This window comes from Macrotis lagotis, chromosome 6 (assembly GCF_037893015.1).
Source record: "Macrotis lagotis isolate mMagLag1 chromosome 6, bilby.v1.9.chrom.fasta, whole genome shotgun sequence".
Lineage (NCBI taxonomy): Eukaryota > Metazoa > Chordata > Mammalia > Peramelemorphia > Peramelidae > Macrotis > Macrotis lagotis.
Genome location: NC_133663.1, coordinates 57,594,452 through 57,613,858, shown reverse-complemented (window position 1 = coordinate 57,613,858; position 19,407 = coordinate 57,594,452). Strand labels below are relative to the sequence as shown.

General features: G+C 37.0%; 1 protein-coding gene across 6 annotated transcripts in view; it reads right to left on the bottom strand.

Annotated features, from left to right (window-relative positions):
• The window catches only part of SPHKAP (SPHK1 interactor, AKAP domain containing), a 154,527-nt gene that overhangs the window by 1,980 nt on the left and 133,140 nt on the right, over positions 1 to 19,407 (bottom strand). For 3 of the 6 annotated variants that reach the window (XM_074191213.1, XM_074191212.1, XM_074191211.1), the window contains 5 exons: positions 15,534 to 19,326; positions 10,747 to 10,938; positions 8,313 to 8,399; positions 5,968 to 6,020; positions 5,693 to 5,877 (listed from right to left, as the gene is read on the bottom strand). In XM_074191213.1, coding sequence (XP_074047314.1) covers positions 5,693 to 5,877; positions 5,968 to 6,020; positions 8,313 to 8,399; positions 10,747 to 10,938; positions 15,534 to 19,326 — 4,310 coding nt within the window. The other 3 variants (XM_074191215.1, XM_074191214.1, XM_074191217.1) reach the window with 3 other exon arrangements.

Below are 19,407 nucleotides of genomic sequence, written 5' to 3'. Positions count from 1 at the left end.
AACAGATCATTAGGTTCAATTGCTTATTGAATCTTCTTTGACTTATGAAAGCATTGCATGACAACAGATGCAGTCATTGGTTTATTCTTATCTACCTTTTGGATTATTTCTCTTTTCCATACACTAGAATTAACTTCAAAAGAGAGCTGTGATTACAATGAGAAAGTTGTTGAATTAACTTGGATTCTTTACTTGGTTGAGTTGTAATTCACTTTTGCCATGACAGAGACAGAGAATTCTGCAACTTTATGGTAGCCTAAAGAAGATGAATTATTACATTCTTTGTTTTGGTGACATGTCTTGGAATGCCAGTGGGGTTATAGGGTAAGTATGTGTAGCTCCATCATCTATTGATCTATCTGTTCAATTGTTTATTCATTCATTCATTCATTTCCTTGTTTATTTCTATCCTTTCATCTATCATCTATCTATCATTTATCTATCTATCTATCATCTATCTTATTTATTTCAATTATTTCACCTGTCCATCCATCTATCTATCTATCATCTATCTATCTATCATCTATCTATCTATCTATCTATCTATCTATCTATCTATCTATCCATCTATCTATACATCCATCCATCCATCTGTCTTCTATTTAGTATAACAAGGAAACCAGTTCCTTCCTGTCTCCTTCCTTTGGACCATTACATCCTTGCAAGCAATGGGAGGTACAGATGAAGACTAAAGGTGGGGAAAAACATGGGCTCCAGAGAACTTGCCCCAACTTGTATCTCTGCATTAAATTACATGGATTGCTAGGTATTTTCTGGAGTTAGTAGATGGTTGTCTTCCATGTATCACTATTTAGGAATCCCACTGATGGGTACCTGGTTCTGATGGATTTCTATGAAAATAGGGTTATGCTGGCAGCACAGAAATATGGAAATGTTACTGCAGCAATTCCTATTAGAGTTCAGTATTCCAAATGATTTGATATTGACTGATGAAGCTACTCAATGTAATAGATCACTGAATCTGGAGTCAGGAGACTTGGATTCAAGTCTTTGTCTTGCCATCAAGGGCAAATCATTTACATCTCTGAGCTTCAGTTCACTCATCTATAAAATGGGGATAATAATACAGGACAAACGTATGAACAGAAAATAGATCTCAGGGTGAAGAAGATGCTAAGGGGATAAGATTAAAGTTAAGAATGAAACACAGAGGAGATCAACAGTTATCTTCTTCATCTGCTACCACTTCAAAAGTCAGAATCCAAACCCAAAGAAGTGAGAGAAGTTACCTTAAAAGGAAAAAAGAAAGACTGACACCAACATGAATTGAAGAGACCTTGCAGAAAATGAGGATTCCAATTCAGGTGATGTACAGAAAAACTGAAGGTTAAGAGATACCAAGTAAATAGTGTGACTTTTTGATCACTAGGTACTTCTGGTGCCTTTATGATTTGAAAGATTATTTTTTCAAATTTTACAAGACAAGTATTTAAAAGAAAAATCTTTGCTTACAACAGGGTTATATAGAATGCATTTTGCAAATGTTTAAATACTATGTGTATTTGAAATATTGTTGCTCTCATTCTCTTGCTCTTCATCTCTTTTGGATGAAGACTTGGCCTCTGAATGCCTCCCAAGTTTCCTAAATTCAAGTTGATTTCCTGACATGGCAGATTGCAAGGCTGTGTTAGCATACACCTAAAAATAATGAGCTCAGTAGTCTATAGTGGTTAATTTTGGACAGCTCTAACCTTGAAACACCTGCAAGCTGATAAACACAAAGGTTTTCTGATTTATTTTGTAAAAATGAAGTTGGTGTGAGTGCTTGTGAGAATTCTGGATTTGAAGGTCAAGGACGTTGTTGCCTTATTGAGCACTTACCTTCAAGTCTTTCATGACATTTGCCCATTGCCATGCTTTGACATTTTAATAATGAGCTTTGGCTGGCAGGCACCTACCCTTATCTTTTCTCTGCTTTTCCTGTCCTTCAATGTCACAGTCAATAACTAATCAGTTATCTCCATATGTAGCAGCATCTAAATCCTTAAGAGCAAATATTTTATCAAGCAGATCTTGGAGATAATTAATACCCATGAAAGAAGAATAGTGTTTTATATATAGAACAAGCTCTATTCTTCTTGGTGCATTTCATCAGTAGGATCAACTGTTTTCAGAAACTAGTGAAAATATTGATAACTGCTCTTTCAGTAGTTAAGATAACAATAGATGGAGAGAGGGTGTGGGATAATAACTTTATTTCAGAAATATTCCCATAAATATTCTCAAAAAAGTCATGTTTGGTAAAATATTAATTGAAATGAGTCTTTTCTTATTACCTAATTAAAGTTTAATATTCAACTTCTTTTAACTTGATATCTCTATTTCCTTTCTTGTGTAAGAGAAGTAGGACCCTATGGCATGATGGGAAGTCATTCTGGAAGCTGAAAGTACAAACAGAAGCAAATATAACAGAAAAAAGGGGATTTTGTCTAGACTAGGGATTAAGAAGGATTTACAGGGAAACTCATTGACAACCTTAAATGAACAGAAGGAACAAATAAAAGATGGAAGCAAAAGAAGATACTAGAAGATAAATAAAAAAGAAAATTCTCTTTTATTCAGAGTTTTTCAGGCCAGTAAGGAATGCTCAAAAAACAAACAAAAAACAACAGCAAAGGAGAAAGTTCTTTGTTGCTTTGTTTTATTTTAAAGCAATTTGGAACAGAAAGAAGATTAATGTTTGGTCTGGATGGCATGATGGTAATGGACAATGGTGGAAATGCTGAACTACATTTGTAGTAAGAGCATCTTGATCCATGACCTGCATCACCCTTGGGACCTGAGTTCAGATGCCACTTCTAGTGATTACTAGTCATCTAAACTAAGACAAATCACTTGGGACTAGATGATCTCTTATATAATTTTCACCTCTAAATCAATGACCCCCTTATCTACTCAATTCTTATTTGTTTTTCTTGCCAAGTAGAATGATTCTTAGGTTGGGAAAAGATAGAACAAAAATGGTTGATAGGGAGTTAAAAGTCAAGATAGAAGACATTGAGAATGGAAGTTAATGGAAGTTAGTTACATGAAAATGACCTTTCCTCACTTTGACTTAGAAATTTCTGCCACCTTATCAGAGCTGATGAGGAACTAATGAGGAGCTGTCACCTTTCTGTAACATCTGGGGAAGCAAGTGATAATATTCTCCTTTCCCTCCCTTGATAACTGACAATGTCCATTTAATAACCCTCGTAATTAAAAAGCAATCAGAATTAATGAGGCCCTAAAATGCACTGCTTGAATGATGAAGGATGCCAAGAACACTCTTATTTGGGCATTTTGTTTGATTTAAATGTTACAGCTCTTGCAACATAAGGAATGGTTAATGTTTTTTGAACCACCAATATCTATGAAGCTCACTGTGTAATGGAAAGATTGATGAACTTTGAGTTACAATACCTGGATTCAAATCCTAGCTAAAGAACTTTCTATCTGTATTATCTTAGGCAATTGATTTTATCTTTTTGATCTCAGAGATCTCTTCCTGGTTCTATATTTTAATGTGTATTTTTTTTTCTTGGAAGACTCTGAGGACCTCCAAAAGATGACGGTTTCAGTCCTTGACATGTTTAGGAGTAAGATAATTTGGAGAGATAGTCCTAAGTGAATAAATAATAAGATATTTATCTGAGTTATTAAAGGCACAATTGCTTTTGTTGGGGTGATGAACGAATATATGAAACATAGTCTCAATTTGAGTTTTCCATTTTGTCATTTAAAGAATTGTCATAATTGGAGCTGTGCTTTTTTTTTTTAAAAAAAAACAAGGTGATGAGATTTATACTTCTTGCTGCTGTTATAGCTTTGCTCATGGTCTAGTTAGGGAAATGGAGCTTGAAAAAACAAACATCCAGCTTGTTAATATTTGTTCTTCAGATAAGTGACCCAGGGGGAGGGATGAACATACAGTCTTATTGTACATGTGTTCAGTTCTCTCAAGTTGGTTCTTAGACTGATTTATCCTTCTCCAGGAAGACAGGTGCTGAGGTGGTAGAGTTTGGAGACAATTCACTGGCCAATTATCTGTCCCTGTGAAATCAGAGATTTCATCCCAAGGGGTTTGAAATGCAGAAGACATAAGGTGTTAGAATGAAAAGAGCATGAAAAGTGTGAAACATGGGGTACTAAAAGGGCGATTGAAGAAATCTTGGGGTTTGGGAGCACTGTGGAAAAGATCAAGGGAATCATGGGGTTAAAGAGACACTAAACATGAGGAAGATAACTCTTATTTTGTCTTATATATAATTATATAATATATGTATATATACATATACATATACATATACATATACATATATATATATATATATATATATATATATAATCCCATCTTAAGCTAGTAATAGTATAGAAACAGTTAAACGATTAAAGTTAAGACAGATGGTGGAAGAGAGTAGGGAGTGGAGGTGGGAGAAACAGTGTTTAATTTTTGCAGCATGTATTTGAATGTTAGCAATTACCTACTAAAGAATTTTTTTCCTTTTTGGGATCTCTTAGAAGTTAGACTGCATTTATTTATGTGTGAGTTGGGTTTTTCTATAAAATAATGTTAATAATCTTGATGCATTTTAAAACTCATCAGTACATTTGATATGTAGGATATTGTGAGGCAAACCTTTCTCTCTGTATCATATAGATTATCTTAACAATGCAAGGTCTTGGTTTACAACATGGGGAAATAAAGTTTCAGATTCTTCTGGTTTAGGATGCATTTCCCAGCTTTGTGATCTTCTATTAAGGAGAGACAACAAATCTGAGATCCTATGAAAGCCGTCCCTGATATATGGCTCTCCTTGACTGTGAATTTTAAACAACCCTTTGTGAATTTGAGTGTTGTTCCTAAGATAAACACATTTATTACAAGAGATTCTCAGACTTTTAATCATTTCACAGAACAATTGAATCATGTCCCTTATATCATGGGATGTTGGAGTCTCTTATAAATTTTTGTGTCCCATAATGAAAGAGTTCAAGACATCTTCTATGACATGATGGGGAATATAGTACTTAGGAGCAGAAGAATTAAAATCAATATAATAAGTATTTATTAATTACTGGGTCTGTGCCAGATACTAGACTTAAAGAGACTATAACTTATGGAGATTTTTTAGAATAGGTCAATTTTAGGATCAACGAATAAAATAAAATCTATTGTCCTTCCAGAGACAAATATTCTACCATAGACATAGAAGGTTTCCCACATGAAGGAATTAGGATGGTTTGTTGAATTAACATTGAATTTAGATTCAGAAAACTTGCATTCAGATTTCAGCTCTATTGCTAATTAGCTAGGTAATCTTATAATTAGCTGGGTAAACCAACTCAGTTTATTAAAGATTTTGCACTTAGCTATATTTGAGAGCCTCAGAATGTAAAGATAAAGATCCCTACCACTCTTCATTTCTGGGAAACCTCATATTTCTCCTTCGTTAAATGGAATAGATATAACAAGTTGTAAAACATTTTGGCTTTATATTCTGTATATATATATATATATATATATATATATATATATATTATATTTATATTTTGTATATTTGCCTTTATATTCTGTATTAAAATATCCATGGCCATAACACTGTATGATATTTACCGAGCTTCTGCTGTACTTCTAGTTTATTAAAACCCAACTTTTTGGGGAAGCTTATCCAAAAATCTGGAAAAATACCTTTTCAATTCTGTTTTCCTGAGATTTCTTAAAGTAGATAGTGGAAATTCCAAGTTCTGAGGCTGCTATCCATTGCAGCGTGGCACGAAGTTCTGCATCAGGGCACTCTGGCTCCAGATCAAAGTTTATCACCAAGAGATTCCTTTGGCAGCTGGCTGTTCCCACAGACAGTTTAGAAGTACATTCTGAGTATAGACACAAGCATAGATTTACCAGATTTTCAGTGACAAAAAAATACAGCCAATTTTGTGTGAAATTATGGCATCTTGTCTTACCCTCTATGTTTTCTGATGGTTCTTTAAGGCATTCCTTTTCTTCGACTAGTTCACTTTAGGGGAAAAACAATAACAATAACAAATAGTTGATAACATATAGGAATAATGACATAGCCAATGGAAGATGAGATGATAGGGTTCCTTTTGCCATTTTTTTTGTTGAGGTCCTTTTCAATCTAAATTCTGTAATTCTGTGGGAAGCGGAATGCAATAATGGAAAGAGGCCAGACCTTGGAAACTGGCTCTGGCACTTACTAGTTTTGGAATCTTAGCTTTCTCACTTCTTTCTTCTCTGTCTCAGCTGTAAAATGGTGACAATGAAATTCACCCTATCAACTTTCCAGGGTTGCCTTGAGGAAAGTATAGTGCAAACAACTATAGAAATGTGAATTTGTATTGTTATCACAAAACAGTAATTACTGAGAAGATTGAGAAGTTACCTACTCCTCAATTTGACCGAATTTTTTTGGTTAAGGAAAGCTGCCCTAGTTATAGCAAGGATAACTACTGGCTATTATCAGACTTTATACCTCATGGAGAAAAATAAAGTCAAGAAAAACATGACCTTATATACCAGGGCATGTTACCCCAAGAAGTGCACTTTTCTGTTTTATTTTTTCCTCTCTACTCTTCACAAATACTCTACAGAAGAGAGAATTCTGAGTTGAACTTTTGTAGATTATTTTTCCTGTCTTCTGTGATTGAGCCTTTTTGTTTAGGTAACTCATTTTCAAAGACCAAACATCAAACGGTACATACGTTGCCTTAGCATAATCTGCTTCTTCCATTATATGGAACGAAAAGAAACTTACACTGCAATTTGTAAAACATTTCTTCCTTTTTTATATACTACTTTTATCTAAAATAAGTGAAAGGAATCAAAGAACTATAGAATCTAAATTACAAAAATTAGTGGCATTTATCAGGCTGATAATCTTTTGCCTTTTACAGAATCTGTCACATAGCAGAGGCTTTGAAAATGCTTACAGGTTTAAGTGAATGACATTTTCATGGTGTTTAGGGTAATCCTTTACCTCTTTTTGGCTTAAGAAGATCAAAGGCTTTTAGGGAAATGTAATTCTTATTGATTAAAGAACATTTCCCTATTTTCTAGTTAACTAATAGACTTTGGTTGATAAGATCCATTTCCATTCTTTGGAAAAGTGAAGGAAGTAAAAGTGAAGGAACCTGGGACTGACAGGTATCTTGTCCTTTGATTAATGCCCAACTGTTTAAAGAAGAGTAATGTTCCCTAACATCAATGCCTCTTTGCAAATGCTCTTACATGGAAAAAGAATATAGTATGATTCTACTGGAGATTCCAGCTACCTTGGTGATCTCTACATTCCCAGGATACAAGATTTAAGATTCTGGGTCTATTGTGTTGGGCAAAAAGAGAAAAAGAAGGTAAAGGAATGTTTGCACAAGAGAAGAGTTAAATTGAGATCAAGGGAACTTTTCCAAGCTCTACTTCCTGACAAAAGATCAAACATATAATCAGGTATCAATCTGTATTTCTATTTGATGTCTAAGAGGAAGCAGGGGAAAGAAGTTTAAATGACAAATTTGAATTGCTAAAAATTTAAGATTGACTCTAAATACATTTTAACTTCAAATGGGGACTGAGGAAATGTCATAAAGCGATTATACTTTTCTTCTACTCTTCATTTTTTCTTGAAATAGTAAAAGGATACAGAGCCAACTAATAATAGATGTCCTTTATTTCACTTGATAGGAGGACTGAAGGTTTGGGAGGCATCCTGATCCATGTTGTCCTGCTGTTTCTTTCATCGTGTTTCTAAATATTCCTTTATCCTACCACATCCTGCTGCATATAAGTTCAAGTATTCCTATGTTTTGATATAGCAGAATCATTTGGTGGGTACTCACACATCTCCTTACATGGCAACAGACTGGCATTGAGAGACAAGCTTGGGAGAGATATGCCTGAAGCAATAAAGGGAAAGCCAAATTCTGGTGAAGAACATTGATTTGGTCCAATCTATATGAACTTTTGCTCTATGTGCAACACTAGAGAGAATGAAGAGAAATCTCAGTACCAATTACATTCATCTAAAACATTTATATTGTAAACTAGGTATATGAAACCCCTTTTTAAGCTATGTTTCCAGGAAGCAGGTGGTGATGGAGGACCAAATTCTAACCTTATATTCATGATCCCCAAATGGGAAGTCTTAAACACAATTTCCTATTAACAAAGAATGTGGTCAGAATAGCAGTGAGGACAAGTTCAAATCCATTGTTGGGTGCATCTTGGATGATAAAATGGGTTTTCAGATGAAATTAAAATAGTGTTTCTCAACATCATTTTCAAAGCTACTTACTTAATCATGGGAGAAGAGGGCATGTTTTCCTGATAAATTTCCAGATCCATAATGCCAAGACTGCTAGTGGTACTACTGTTGCCATTGCTGACAAAGCAAAAATTTAAATATTAATGCCAATTTTCACCCTTTGGCCACATTGCCAACATTTTAATTTGGTACCCTCTGAGAACGCTTTCCTGATAACAAGGGGAGGATTTCTGCTCTGATTTTTGCTTCCCTCAGATATGTATGTCCACAATTAAGAAAAAAATCAAGCTTGTAAGCCTAGAGCTTTAAGCATAGGGAAATAAAAATTATGGGTATTAAGTGTGTGTGTGTGTGTGTGTGTGTGTGTGTGTATTAGAAACTCTTATCAATAAGCAGCTAGAGTATCTTGGATACACTTGTAGAGATTCGGATACCACTGAAAATGATGCATGAGAGAAATATTTGAACATTTGCAGTGGTAGTGAACCGCAGTGACCTTCTGAGGACATAGGAATCTATGATCTGAATTCCCAAAGAAGACAGGTCATCAAATATTCACCTTTTGCAATTTGCTGGGGATTTTTCCATGGGAAATTTCAAAGGATAAACACCTGGTCCATTGTTTTCATAAGAAGTCACAACATTGAAGGAGGAACTGGTAATATCAAGGTGGTACAGATTCTTTATTACCCGTCACCTTGTATGCCTTGGAGAAGGAGGTAGTAGATAATGCATAATCTGCAGAAGTTACACAATCACCATATGGTGTATCTATGAGCCCAGCATATATTGAAAAACAGTATATTTGAGCCAAACTTTTAAAGCTTTGTCTGTACTTGTGAAATGGAATCAATGCAGTTTCATTATACTCTCTGAGCTTCCTCATTTTCTAAGGATACCTCTTGCAAGTATTGTCTTCAAAGGGCAGTTGCCATATATGAGAAGTTGTTGAATGACCTTGATGGTCATTAAGGTACCAACTATGGAAATTGTTCCTCTCTGGAGTTAAGGTACCACCTTAATACTAACTTCTTGGATTGGGAGGATTCTCAGGTGAAATTCAAAACAAAACCTGCCCATTAAGATAACTGCCATCTCCTTTCTACCAAGGCCATTACCTCAACTGCTCAGTCACTCTTGTCCTCTTGTCAGCCTTATGATTATAACCATTTCCTTCTAAAGTTTTGAAGTTTAGGCACTATACATACATACATATATGTATATATATATATATATATATGTATATATAATATTTGGGAAGCTTGTCATTCTATGTATGAACAAACTAAGTGACCCAAATTAAATATCTTTGAGTTAAAATTTCTAGCTAGTCTTCTAAGAAAGCCTGTGCTTTGTCTGTAGGATAGCCAAAAAATCTGGAGGCAGATTGTGAAGTTGTGGGTGAGAATGTTTCAGTTAGAAAACTTGCTCATTTTCTTCTTTCCATCTTGCAGAGGAGTGTTTTGTATAGTAAAGCCCTGGATTTCCTTCAAAGTTTCATCTTTAACACCTTCTCTAGTTTTTCTGTCCCAATGATACTCAAGGAAGGGTGGGGCGGGGGAAACTAGGTCAAATAATATACCATTATACACAGTACATCCAGGAAGCACTTGCCTCATGTAAGTCCAGCTTGTGTTGTTACCTCTGAAATGTAATGGATTAAGGGATCATTATCAGAAAAATTAAGGTATTAAGGGATTAAAATCAGAATCAATCTCTCTCTCTCTCTCTCTCTCTCCTAATATGTATAAACACCCACATCTGTTTATGTTTGTGTGTGTGTGTGTGTGTGTGTGTGTGTGTGTGTGTGTGTATACATGAGAATTATAGTTAGGTGGCTACCAAGCACTGAGAATTGTGTCCTGATAAATGTTGTTGTTGTTCAGTTGTTTCAGTCATGTATGACCCTTTGTGATTCCATTTGAGCTGTTAGTTTGTTTTGGCAAAGAAATTGGAGTGGTTTGCCATTTCCTTCTCTAACTCATTTTACAGTTGAGGAAACTGAGGCAAATAGGGTAAGGTGACTTGTTCAGGGTCACATAGCTAATAAGTGTCTGAGACCAGATTTGAACTCAGGAAAATGACTCTTCCTGACTCCAGACCCCATGGTTTTTTTATCCACAGCACCCCCTAATCTGAGAATGATTGGGGCATAATTCATAGTGTTTGACATCCAGCAAACTGGGCTATAACTCTCCACCAGGGAGCACAGGCAACCCTCGGACTTGGCATAGGCTATGAGGACATGACAAGATGTTAAGATATCTTAGAATATATCACAAAGGCTAAACTCTTCTTCCTTGTATAGAGCCTGGAGGAAATTTATTTTTGATCTTTATATTAGATGTTCATCAAGCAATCTCGTACATATTCAAATATACACGAACACTCACGAGGAAAATGCTGTTTGTAGAATTTGCCATAAATTCATGTTTCCCAAGGTACTAAACTAAAAAGAAGATACCTCATGGATCTCTCACTGAGCTGCAAATAGCTACTTGTGTCATCAGGGTTGTCTTCATCGTTGACCAACTGGGACCAGCTGCCCATGCTCTCATCACTGCTACTGCTGTTCTGAGGGTTCAGAGACTCCTTGGGGGCTTGGATTTCCACAGAAATTTCAGAGTCAGGAGTATTTTCAGTATTAAGGTCAGCACTGTAAAACACAAGATGTTGCTGAGACAACTCATTCCAACTTGAAGTTTCCATAAAACCCAAGAGCATTTTATGAGTTGACACATTGCAAATTCTGCCCTTTTCAATCTGGATCACATACTTTATCACTTTGGTACTTTATAAAGCTTTCCCCTGTATTAGTCTTATCTTTCTAATTAGGTAATGAGCTCCTTGAGGGCAGTTATATTATATCTGTATCATACCCATGAACATTTACTGGTTGATCCATAGCACTAGAGTTCATAAACTATGATGAAAAAAATTGGCACTAGGCTTTATCATCCCATATACTTCATCTAAACTTTTAGTAAGAATTCTTGGGCTAAATAAAGAATAAACAGTCCTAAGCCTTATTAAAGATGCTACTTGAGGGGTCAACTTTTCAACAAACAGCTATACATTTTAGGACCTGGGGTAAGGAGCAAAAAAAATTCTTTAAAATGTTCCTTTTGGTGAGGGGAAGACTCCCAAACCATTGCTGGGTAGGCAGAAGAAAGGGAGCAGACTGAGGAGGAGCTCTTCTGGGCTACTCTGTGTTTAAAAACTTCTGGTACATTTACATCCTATTTTAATTTATTATTCTTGCAAATTTAGGTGCTATTCAGTTGTATCAAATATCTTCTAAATGTCAGTGCCCTGAGGCAAAACTCCTATCACCCTTTCCTGTTTTGTTCCAAGCCAATGATTCTCAGCAGCTGCTCTTATTCTAGAGGTAACATACTGCAATTTGTTTTGACTTCATTTTGCAATTTTCATTAAGAATAAGGTAAATTTTACAATATATTTATCTATACAGAGAAGGAAATAAACATCTCCCTTTTATGTAAAATTGTGCAATGACAGACTTAGTTAAGTGCCAATCTCATCTGACTTCTCTGTCTTAAGTGAAATTTATTTTGTATTTTGTAGCCAACTTCAATTTTGACATGCAATATTCTGCCCCAACACTTTGTTTATAGGATATGGATGATCCTTTGCCCTTGAAAATCCTGGGAATTTTCCTACTCTAATAAAACTACTATTTAGTTCACTATAACTTTTTCTTTTAGGTTTTTGCAAGGCAAATGGGGTTAAGTGGCTTGCCAAAGGCCATACAGCTAGGTAATTATTAAGTATCTGAGACCAGATTTGAACCCAGGTACTCCTGACTCCAGGGCTGGTGCTTTATCCACTGCACCACCTAGCCACCCCTCACTATAACTTCTTTTTTTTTTTAAGTTTTTGCAAGACGATGGGGTTAAGTGGCTTGCCCAAGGTCACACAGCTAGGTAATTATTAAGTGTCTAAGACTGGATTTGAATCCAGGTACTCCTGACTCCAAGGCCAGTGCTTTATCCACTATGCCACCTAGCTGCCCCATCACTATAACTTCTTAAAGAGAAAATTGTGCATTAAAAACCTTCTGGCCTATAATATTGTTCATTTAGCACACCTGGAACATCCACTTCCCTGTGAGAAGGCACTTTTTGTATTTCTGTCTTTGTGAGAAGGATAAACCACATTAAAGCAAAAGTGTGGACAGTAAGCTCCAGGGGAAAGACATGAAAAAGTTAAGGAGAAGATGAACAATTAAGTTCTGATTTTACTTCCTTTACTCTAATGAATATTTGAGGTTTTGTTTATTTATATGGATTTGTCTTTCCCCCTATTAATATGCTCTACATCTGTACCAGGAGTTTTCAATCTTTTATGAACCCCTTTTCAAAATAGTGATTTTTTTTAAATTCATAAGTGAAGGAAATGCTAAATTTCACTTAAGTGTTAGTAAAAATGAATTAATTTTTTCCCCATCCAAGTTCATGGAAATCCTAAATTCTATCTGTGGAGGAGTCTATCCATGGTCTGTAGGTCAAGAATGTCTACTTTATTATCTCACAATCTACCACCTCATTTGATGATCTCGTCTGTTCCCAAGAATTCAATGGTTATCTATTCTGATGATTTGCCAGATCTATATATACAACCCTTGTCTCTTGTGTTCCAGGTTGGCATTTCCTAACATGTTTTGGTCATCTCCAAATGGATCTTGGGTAGGATTCTTAGGTTCATCTTATCTTAAACAGAAGTGTGTTTCTTCTTAAACCTCCATTTTTCCAAATTTCTCAATTAATATTGAGAAGAACATCATTCTCCTAGTCATCCAGTCTCATAACCTCATTACCATTCTCTTCTCTTTCCACATATGCAGGCCATCCATTGTCCAAACTTGTTATTTCTTCCTTCTATGCAGTCTATATATTTCCTATTGAGGTCTCTCCCTTTCCACTTAGCCATCAGACTGGTTCAAGCCAATCACCACTTACCTCCGTCTTGCCAAATCAATGTCTTTTTTTTCTGTTTTCATCGATTTCTAATTCTGCAGTGTTTTGATAAAGTTTACCAGTCTTTCAAAATTAAACAATGGAAATCCAAATTGCTCCATTCTTACCTTCTTTTCATTTTCTAGCTATATTATAATCCTATTAGTTCTTTTTCTTTTTTCCTAGTTTTTTCTGTTTTCAACTCTAACCTTGACTATTCCTAGAACTCCATTCTTAGCCTTCACTTTCCTTTGTGTCCTCTCCCATTTCTGTACTACATAAACTCCTAGAGGGCAGTAACAGTTCCCTTTTCATCTTTGCATTCTTAGCACTAGTATAGTGTCTCTTATGCAGTAGGTATTTAGTAATGGCTACTGATTTGAATATTTGCATGATATTCCAGAATCAGAGAATGTAAGACCTGGAAGGAAGTATTTATTCCAAGTCAATCATTTTACTGATAAAGCTACAAGTTCAGAGTAGTTTGCCAGGGATTGCACATTTATCTGGGTTTTCTTACTGCAGGTTCAATATTATTTCTGCTGCCCTTGCTACTTCTGCTGTTGTTGAAGGTTTAATACATTGTCATGATTTCATTTATAACCTCCAAGTGGACAACTTTGAAATTAATATTTGACATAAGCTGTGATCCCAGGTCTCTGTATAACATTTTCACCCTACATTTCAATATGCAAAAGTCAAAATTTAAGCTCATATCTGCTCCTGATCCCAACCTCACCCAATTTCTATGTTGGGCACTGCCATTCTTTTTTCTCTCAGACTAGGAAGCTTGAGATTTTCTTTGACTCTTCCTTCTTTCTTTTTTACCTATAAAATGTTTCCTGAATCTTCCTTTCCTTTTTTAATTCTTCTTGTCACCACACTAGACACATCTACCTACATAGCTGTAGTTCTGCCTTTTTTTTTTGATAATAGAGAATGGCTTTCCTTCATCCTGTCAAAGAAGTCATCCACTTGCAAGTGTGAAACCATGCCTATCTCTCAAAATTTTTCCAATTCTTTTAATAAATCAGACTTTCAACTCTTAAGTCACCGAGATAACAAAACATCGTTTTGTTTCAGATGAACCATATAGTTATGCCTTTTCCAGACACAGAAGTGGAATGGAATAATAGCTGTTAATATTTCTGGACTTAGGTTCAAAATCTTCCTCTGCCACTTATTAATTTTGTATCCTTGGGTACTCCAGTTTATTCATAAGTAAAAGAGAAATAAAAGAGTTCCCACATAAAACAAAGAGAAACCAAGTAGGAAAGAAATCTGGTTGTAAGAACATGAGAACAGTTAGAAAAATAGAAAACATTCTATGTTTCTCCCATTTTCCCCTACCCCCCTGCCATTCCTCTACTTCTTTAGTGGATTGGGGTTCATTGCTATTAAATGTTGGATTGCTCTTCCCGTAGAAGTGGGTATGGGGAGGTCCATGAATGACCTTTTCAAGAATGGTAAAATTTGATTTAGTCTCTTTTCAACCTGTCCATTGGGACCTACAGTTTTAAAGTCGTTTTTATGCAAAGTAAAAGTATTCTCTTCTTTTTAAGCAGTGAATTATCCAAAACTACAACATGACAAAACTAGACTGCTAATGTTCCCTTAGGCTACATTGATAGAATAATTGAGTCTTAGTATCCTCTTTATCAAATCTCATTTGCTTATGTTCAGTTCTGGGTATAGGATTTTTAGAGGGACATTGACAAAGGGCAGAAATAGGAACAGTAGATGGAAGTTAGAGTCAGATTTTAGTATGTCCAGAACTGTTATATGAAGTAGTGACTTTTCTTATTTTGGCTAGTACTCAAATTGTTTAGAGATGATGTAGAAAGGCAAAATTTTGTCTTAAGTAAGATTTTTGATTAGATAACATTTGAATTATTTGATTCTGAAGTCTTTAAAGAAGAACTTTATGATGTTTTTTAAAAAACTTGAAATGAGTATTCTATTTCCTATGTACTTAAAAGGACATTTGTGCCATTTCTTTTTTTTAAAAAGACTTTAGTTTTAGGGAAAAAACAAGAATATTGAAGAGTTCATATTTCATACTCATCTGAATAGGTGGTAAATCTATAAGGAAAGTAGGAATTGATAATCATCTCTCATGTTGCTTGATCTATGAGGTGGTGTTACCTGCCTAAAGGCAAAGAATTTAGACCAGATAATTCATTGAATCTTCTCTCATCTTTACCATTTATAATGAAATGCTGTTTATTGTAAAGGCTCATCCACGTACATGGTATATGTAGCATTCTTTACTTACCTGTTGTTTGTTATGGAGCTTGCGGCTGTGTTTCTGCCACTGTCCATTTCAGGGTCCTTTTCTTTGTTCTTGTCATCTTCTTTTGCTTCTTCAGTGCAGATATGTTGGGAAAGGGTGGCTGCTGATTCTTCAGTAAGATCATCCCTTTGCTCCATTTCAATTTGAATCAAAGGAACTTCCCTCAAGCAGGGGGGTGGACCCGGGTGACTCCCAAGACCCATGTCATGGCTTGTGAAATGCTCTTTTTTAAAGTCTGCTGGTGTTTGTTCCATGGGAGGAGCTGCTTGGCCTGGAGCCTCAGTGGGAAGAGGTCTGTCTTCTGTTACTGAGTCTTTAGTTGTACAAGCAGAGGAATCCTGATGAACGACCAGCAGAATGTTTCCATTCTCCTCAAAGCTTGCACCTAATCTGTTAACAAACTGTTTTACGTGACAGGGAGAACCTCCCGAAACAGGATCAGCATCTGTTGCTTCTGTCTCATCTGCTATGATTTTATTTTTTTGCATAAGGGCTTGAATTGAGTTTGTCCATGTCTCTTGAATTAACATTCTTGTGATCTGGTCCGTCCTCCCTCTTTGATATAAACAAGAGTCAGACTTGCAAAGGCCTGATGAAGACACATTGCTTACTGGTTGAACATTTAAGAAGTCTTGTTGGACATTCTGTGCAAAGCCATCCAGGGAGTTTGCCTTAACTGGAGCATTTACTGTTAGTTTGGCACCTGAAGATCTATTCTCTGGCACAGAGAACTGTCTGTAACAAAATGGGGACCGTGGAGAAGGAGATAGCAAACTGGTGCCCCAGTCTCGGCTGCTTCTGCTAGAGGATGTGCTATCTTTGCTCTCTCTGTCAAGATCCCTTAGCATATACCTATAGAATTCTTCAGTTATACTTTCTGTACTGGATTGCTTAGAAGGACAGCTGGGCTTCACGCTCAGGTGTCCATTTTTTCGAGACACCTGCTGAAGAGCAGAAGTGAGGATGCTACTTGCATTCCTGCCAGCATAGTAATCCAGGAGCAAATCAAATCCCCTCCCTTCATTTTCCATTTGATTCACCATGAACCTGGAGAACTCATCTGTAATGCTCTCACAGCTGGACTGTTTGGACACAGAGCTGGCTCTGCTCACTGGCTGACTCAATGTATTCATTAAACTCAGACTGCTTACAAATCCTCGGGAATCTGAATCCTCTTCAGGGATGCTTTCACAGCTAGAAGCCTTCACACGATTCAACCTTTCACCTAAGAACCTGTTTCGAGGATGATTTTGAGCTTGCCAGATTCCGTCTGCTGTGGAGAACTCTGTCAGGTTCATAATCTTGGCAGTAACGTCATTGGCAAAGATGCTGACAGAGTCTGGGACATCCTCAAGGTTCACCGACTCATCCACCACCCTGTTCATAAGCCTCTCTTTGAGTTCTGGGTGCTCATCAGTTTTTCGTTTTATCTCACTAAGCCGAGGGGGTTTGTGCTTCCTGACAATACTTCCATTGGTCTGGCTTTCCTTCTTTCTTTTCAGGGTTCGGCAGGCCAAGCTGGGTGTCATCAGATATTCATTTCCCCTTTTCCAAGCACAGAACCAGGGTTGCTTTCCATTTGAATTATCCAGGCAGATTGCAGCTATTTCTGTTGCCATGGAGACAACAGTTTCTGCTAATTCTTCAGCAAAGTCCATTACACAGTAGTTATCTGTTGAACGTTTAACTTGGAGCATGGATTGAGATGGAAGCATCAAGTTGTCCCCTAATTGAACTTCGGTACTGAGGAAACCGTCATGCTTGCGCTTTTCTCGGGTGTCTGGGTTGATGGTAGATTCAGCATACGATACTTCTTGCATCCCACTGCCTGGTAACGGATCTGAAAAGGATCGGAGTCCATTCCTCTTATGACTGAACCTCTGATTAGGAGCTCTGGGGTAATCACCAGTGGTTTGTTTGGGGCATCGTTTTTTAGGAGATGTTTTTACAGCCAATGAATTATGGGCATTGTTATTAAAAGGTAGTTCTGATTGAAATACAGGGCTTTCAAAAATGCTGGGCACTCCTCTACTATAATTATTATCCCTCTTCGGATGGGTGACATCCACAAGATCTTTGACAGCATCAGCACTGTACAAATTATAAATTGTGTTACCATTGGAGCAGTCAGGAGCTCTTGAGGCTGTTTGACTAGCTGTGGTCTCTGTTAGCTGATGGTCTATTTCTGTTCCTCTCCATCTGTTGTTCTCCTTAGGAAAGATGGGGGGATGCTCACTGAACTGTGTAGTATTGCCTATCTTCTTGAAAGTGAAATACATCACATTGAAAAGCAGTTCATTTACAGTTTCTATAAGGAGGTCCTTAGTATTCTTCTCTGGATCCCCAGTGGCCTCAGAGTGGGTCATTTTCTTTTTCCGGTTGGCTTCTTCAAGTGAGTATCTCAGGATCACATTGGATAAATCCTCTGCTATTTCATCCCCAAGGATTTTGTCTAAACAAGAGATCTGAGATCTGGAAATGGTTTCAGCAATCCTTCCATTCATCGACTCCATGAGGTTTCCAATGCTGCTGTAGGTATTAGGCTCAGTCAGAACCACAGATGCCTCCTTGAGAAGGGCCTCTGCGATGCTCTTGTCCAAGGTCTCCATGTCACTGCCCATGGCTTGGCTGCCATGGAATGTGACTGCTGCTGAGGCCTCTGCTGTAGACAAGGGACCACTTGATGTCATGGGATATTTATCTTCTTGGGTTTCCCCAAGAGCACAGACAGCCACAGCACTAGCCACCTGAGTCATTCCACACAATGCTGATGGAAATGAATATTCCATGCTGGTGGCATCTTGAAGTACTTGGGTGGTTTGTCTTTGAAGCTCCTCATTACCTAACATTTGATCATTCATCACTGAGGTTTCTTGCTCTAATCTGAATCTTTCAGTGGCTTGAGGACTGGAAATAGTTCCAATGACAGTAGCAGCACAGGCTAAAGCTACTTCAAGAGCACTCTGGGGGGGTCTGGTGGATTTTTCTTCATGAAGTTCACCTGAGATTTCAACTGAGGGATCAGATTGTGTCCATTGGCTGAGGCTGGAGGGATTTGCCCCAGGGCAGTCAGATATAGCTTCACCGCTGTCTGGACTCTGTACAATGACTATTTTGGGAAGTTTCTGCCATGACCTAGGCAACTCTAGGTCTTCTGTAGTGCAGCCTTCTGAACTCACAGCTTTTTCACTGGGGACATTTGCCATTATTTTCATAGGACATACTGGTTGAGACTGGGACAACCTAATAAATGCATCTTGCAGGACAGATTCTGCCAGATTTGTTGCATATTCTCCAGCTGTTCTGCCTTCATCTTGCAGAGGATGAGATTGTTTTTCATTCTTCAGACTCTTCTCAGTCCCTGTGTTTCCATTATGTTTTAAGATGGGGTCACATTCAGATGCTAGTTCTTCCTTAACCATTCCGTCTGAATGTCTCTTGTTTGGAGTCTGCAAGGCATGAGAATATTCCACTTGACCTTTAGAGCTTTCTGCAGAGTCACCTGTGGCTAGCTCCTCTTCTCCAGAAATGTCACCTTTCTGTTGCTGTTGCTGGGTTGGTTGATCTGTACTTGGCAAAATAATTTCTGCTGTTTTCCTCAGTGTTCCTTCCAGATACCTTGAGGATTTATGTGAAATGGCATTATCTTTGCAAATATAATTTTCTTCAAAAGCATAACGTAATTTGCCTTTTTTGCAATTCAGATCCCCTTGTGTAGCTCCCTTTGACTTCTTACTTTCTGAAACATTGACTGAGATATTTACATTTTCATAACCTAAAGAAAAGAAAATGGAGTCATTATTAGCTATTGGATATCAAGCTGTCATTTTTTGTTTCAAGGGCATGAAAAAATGTT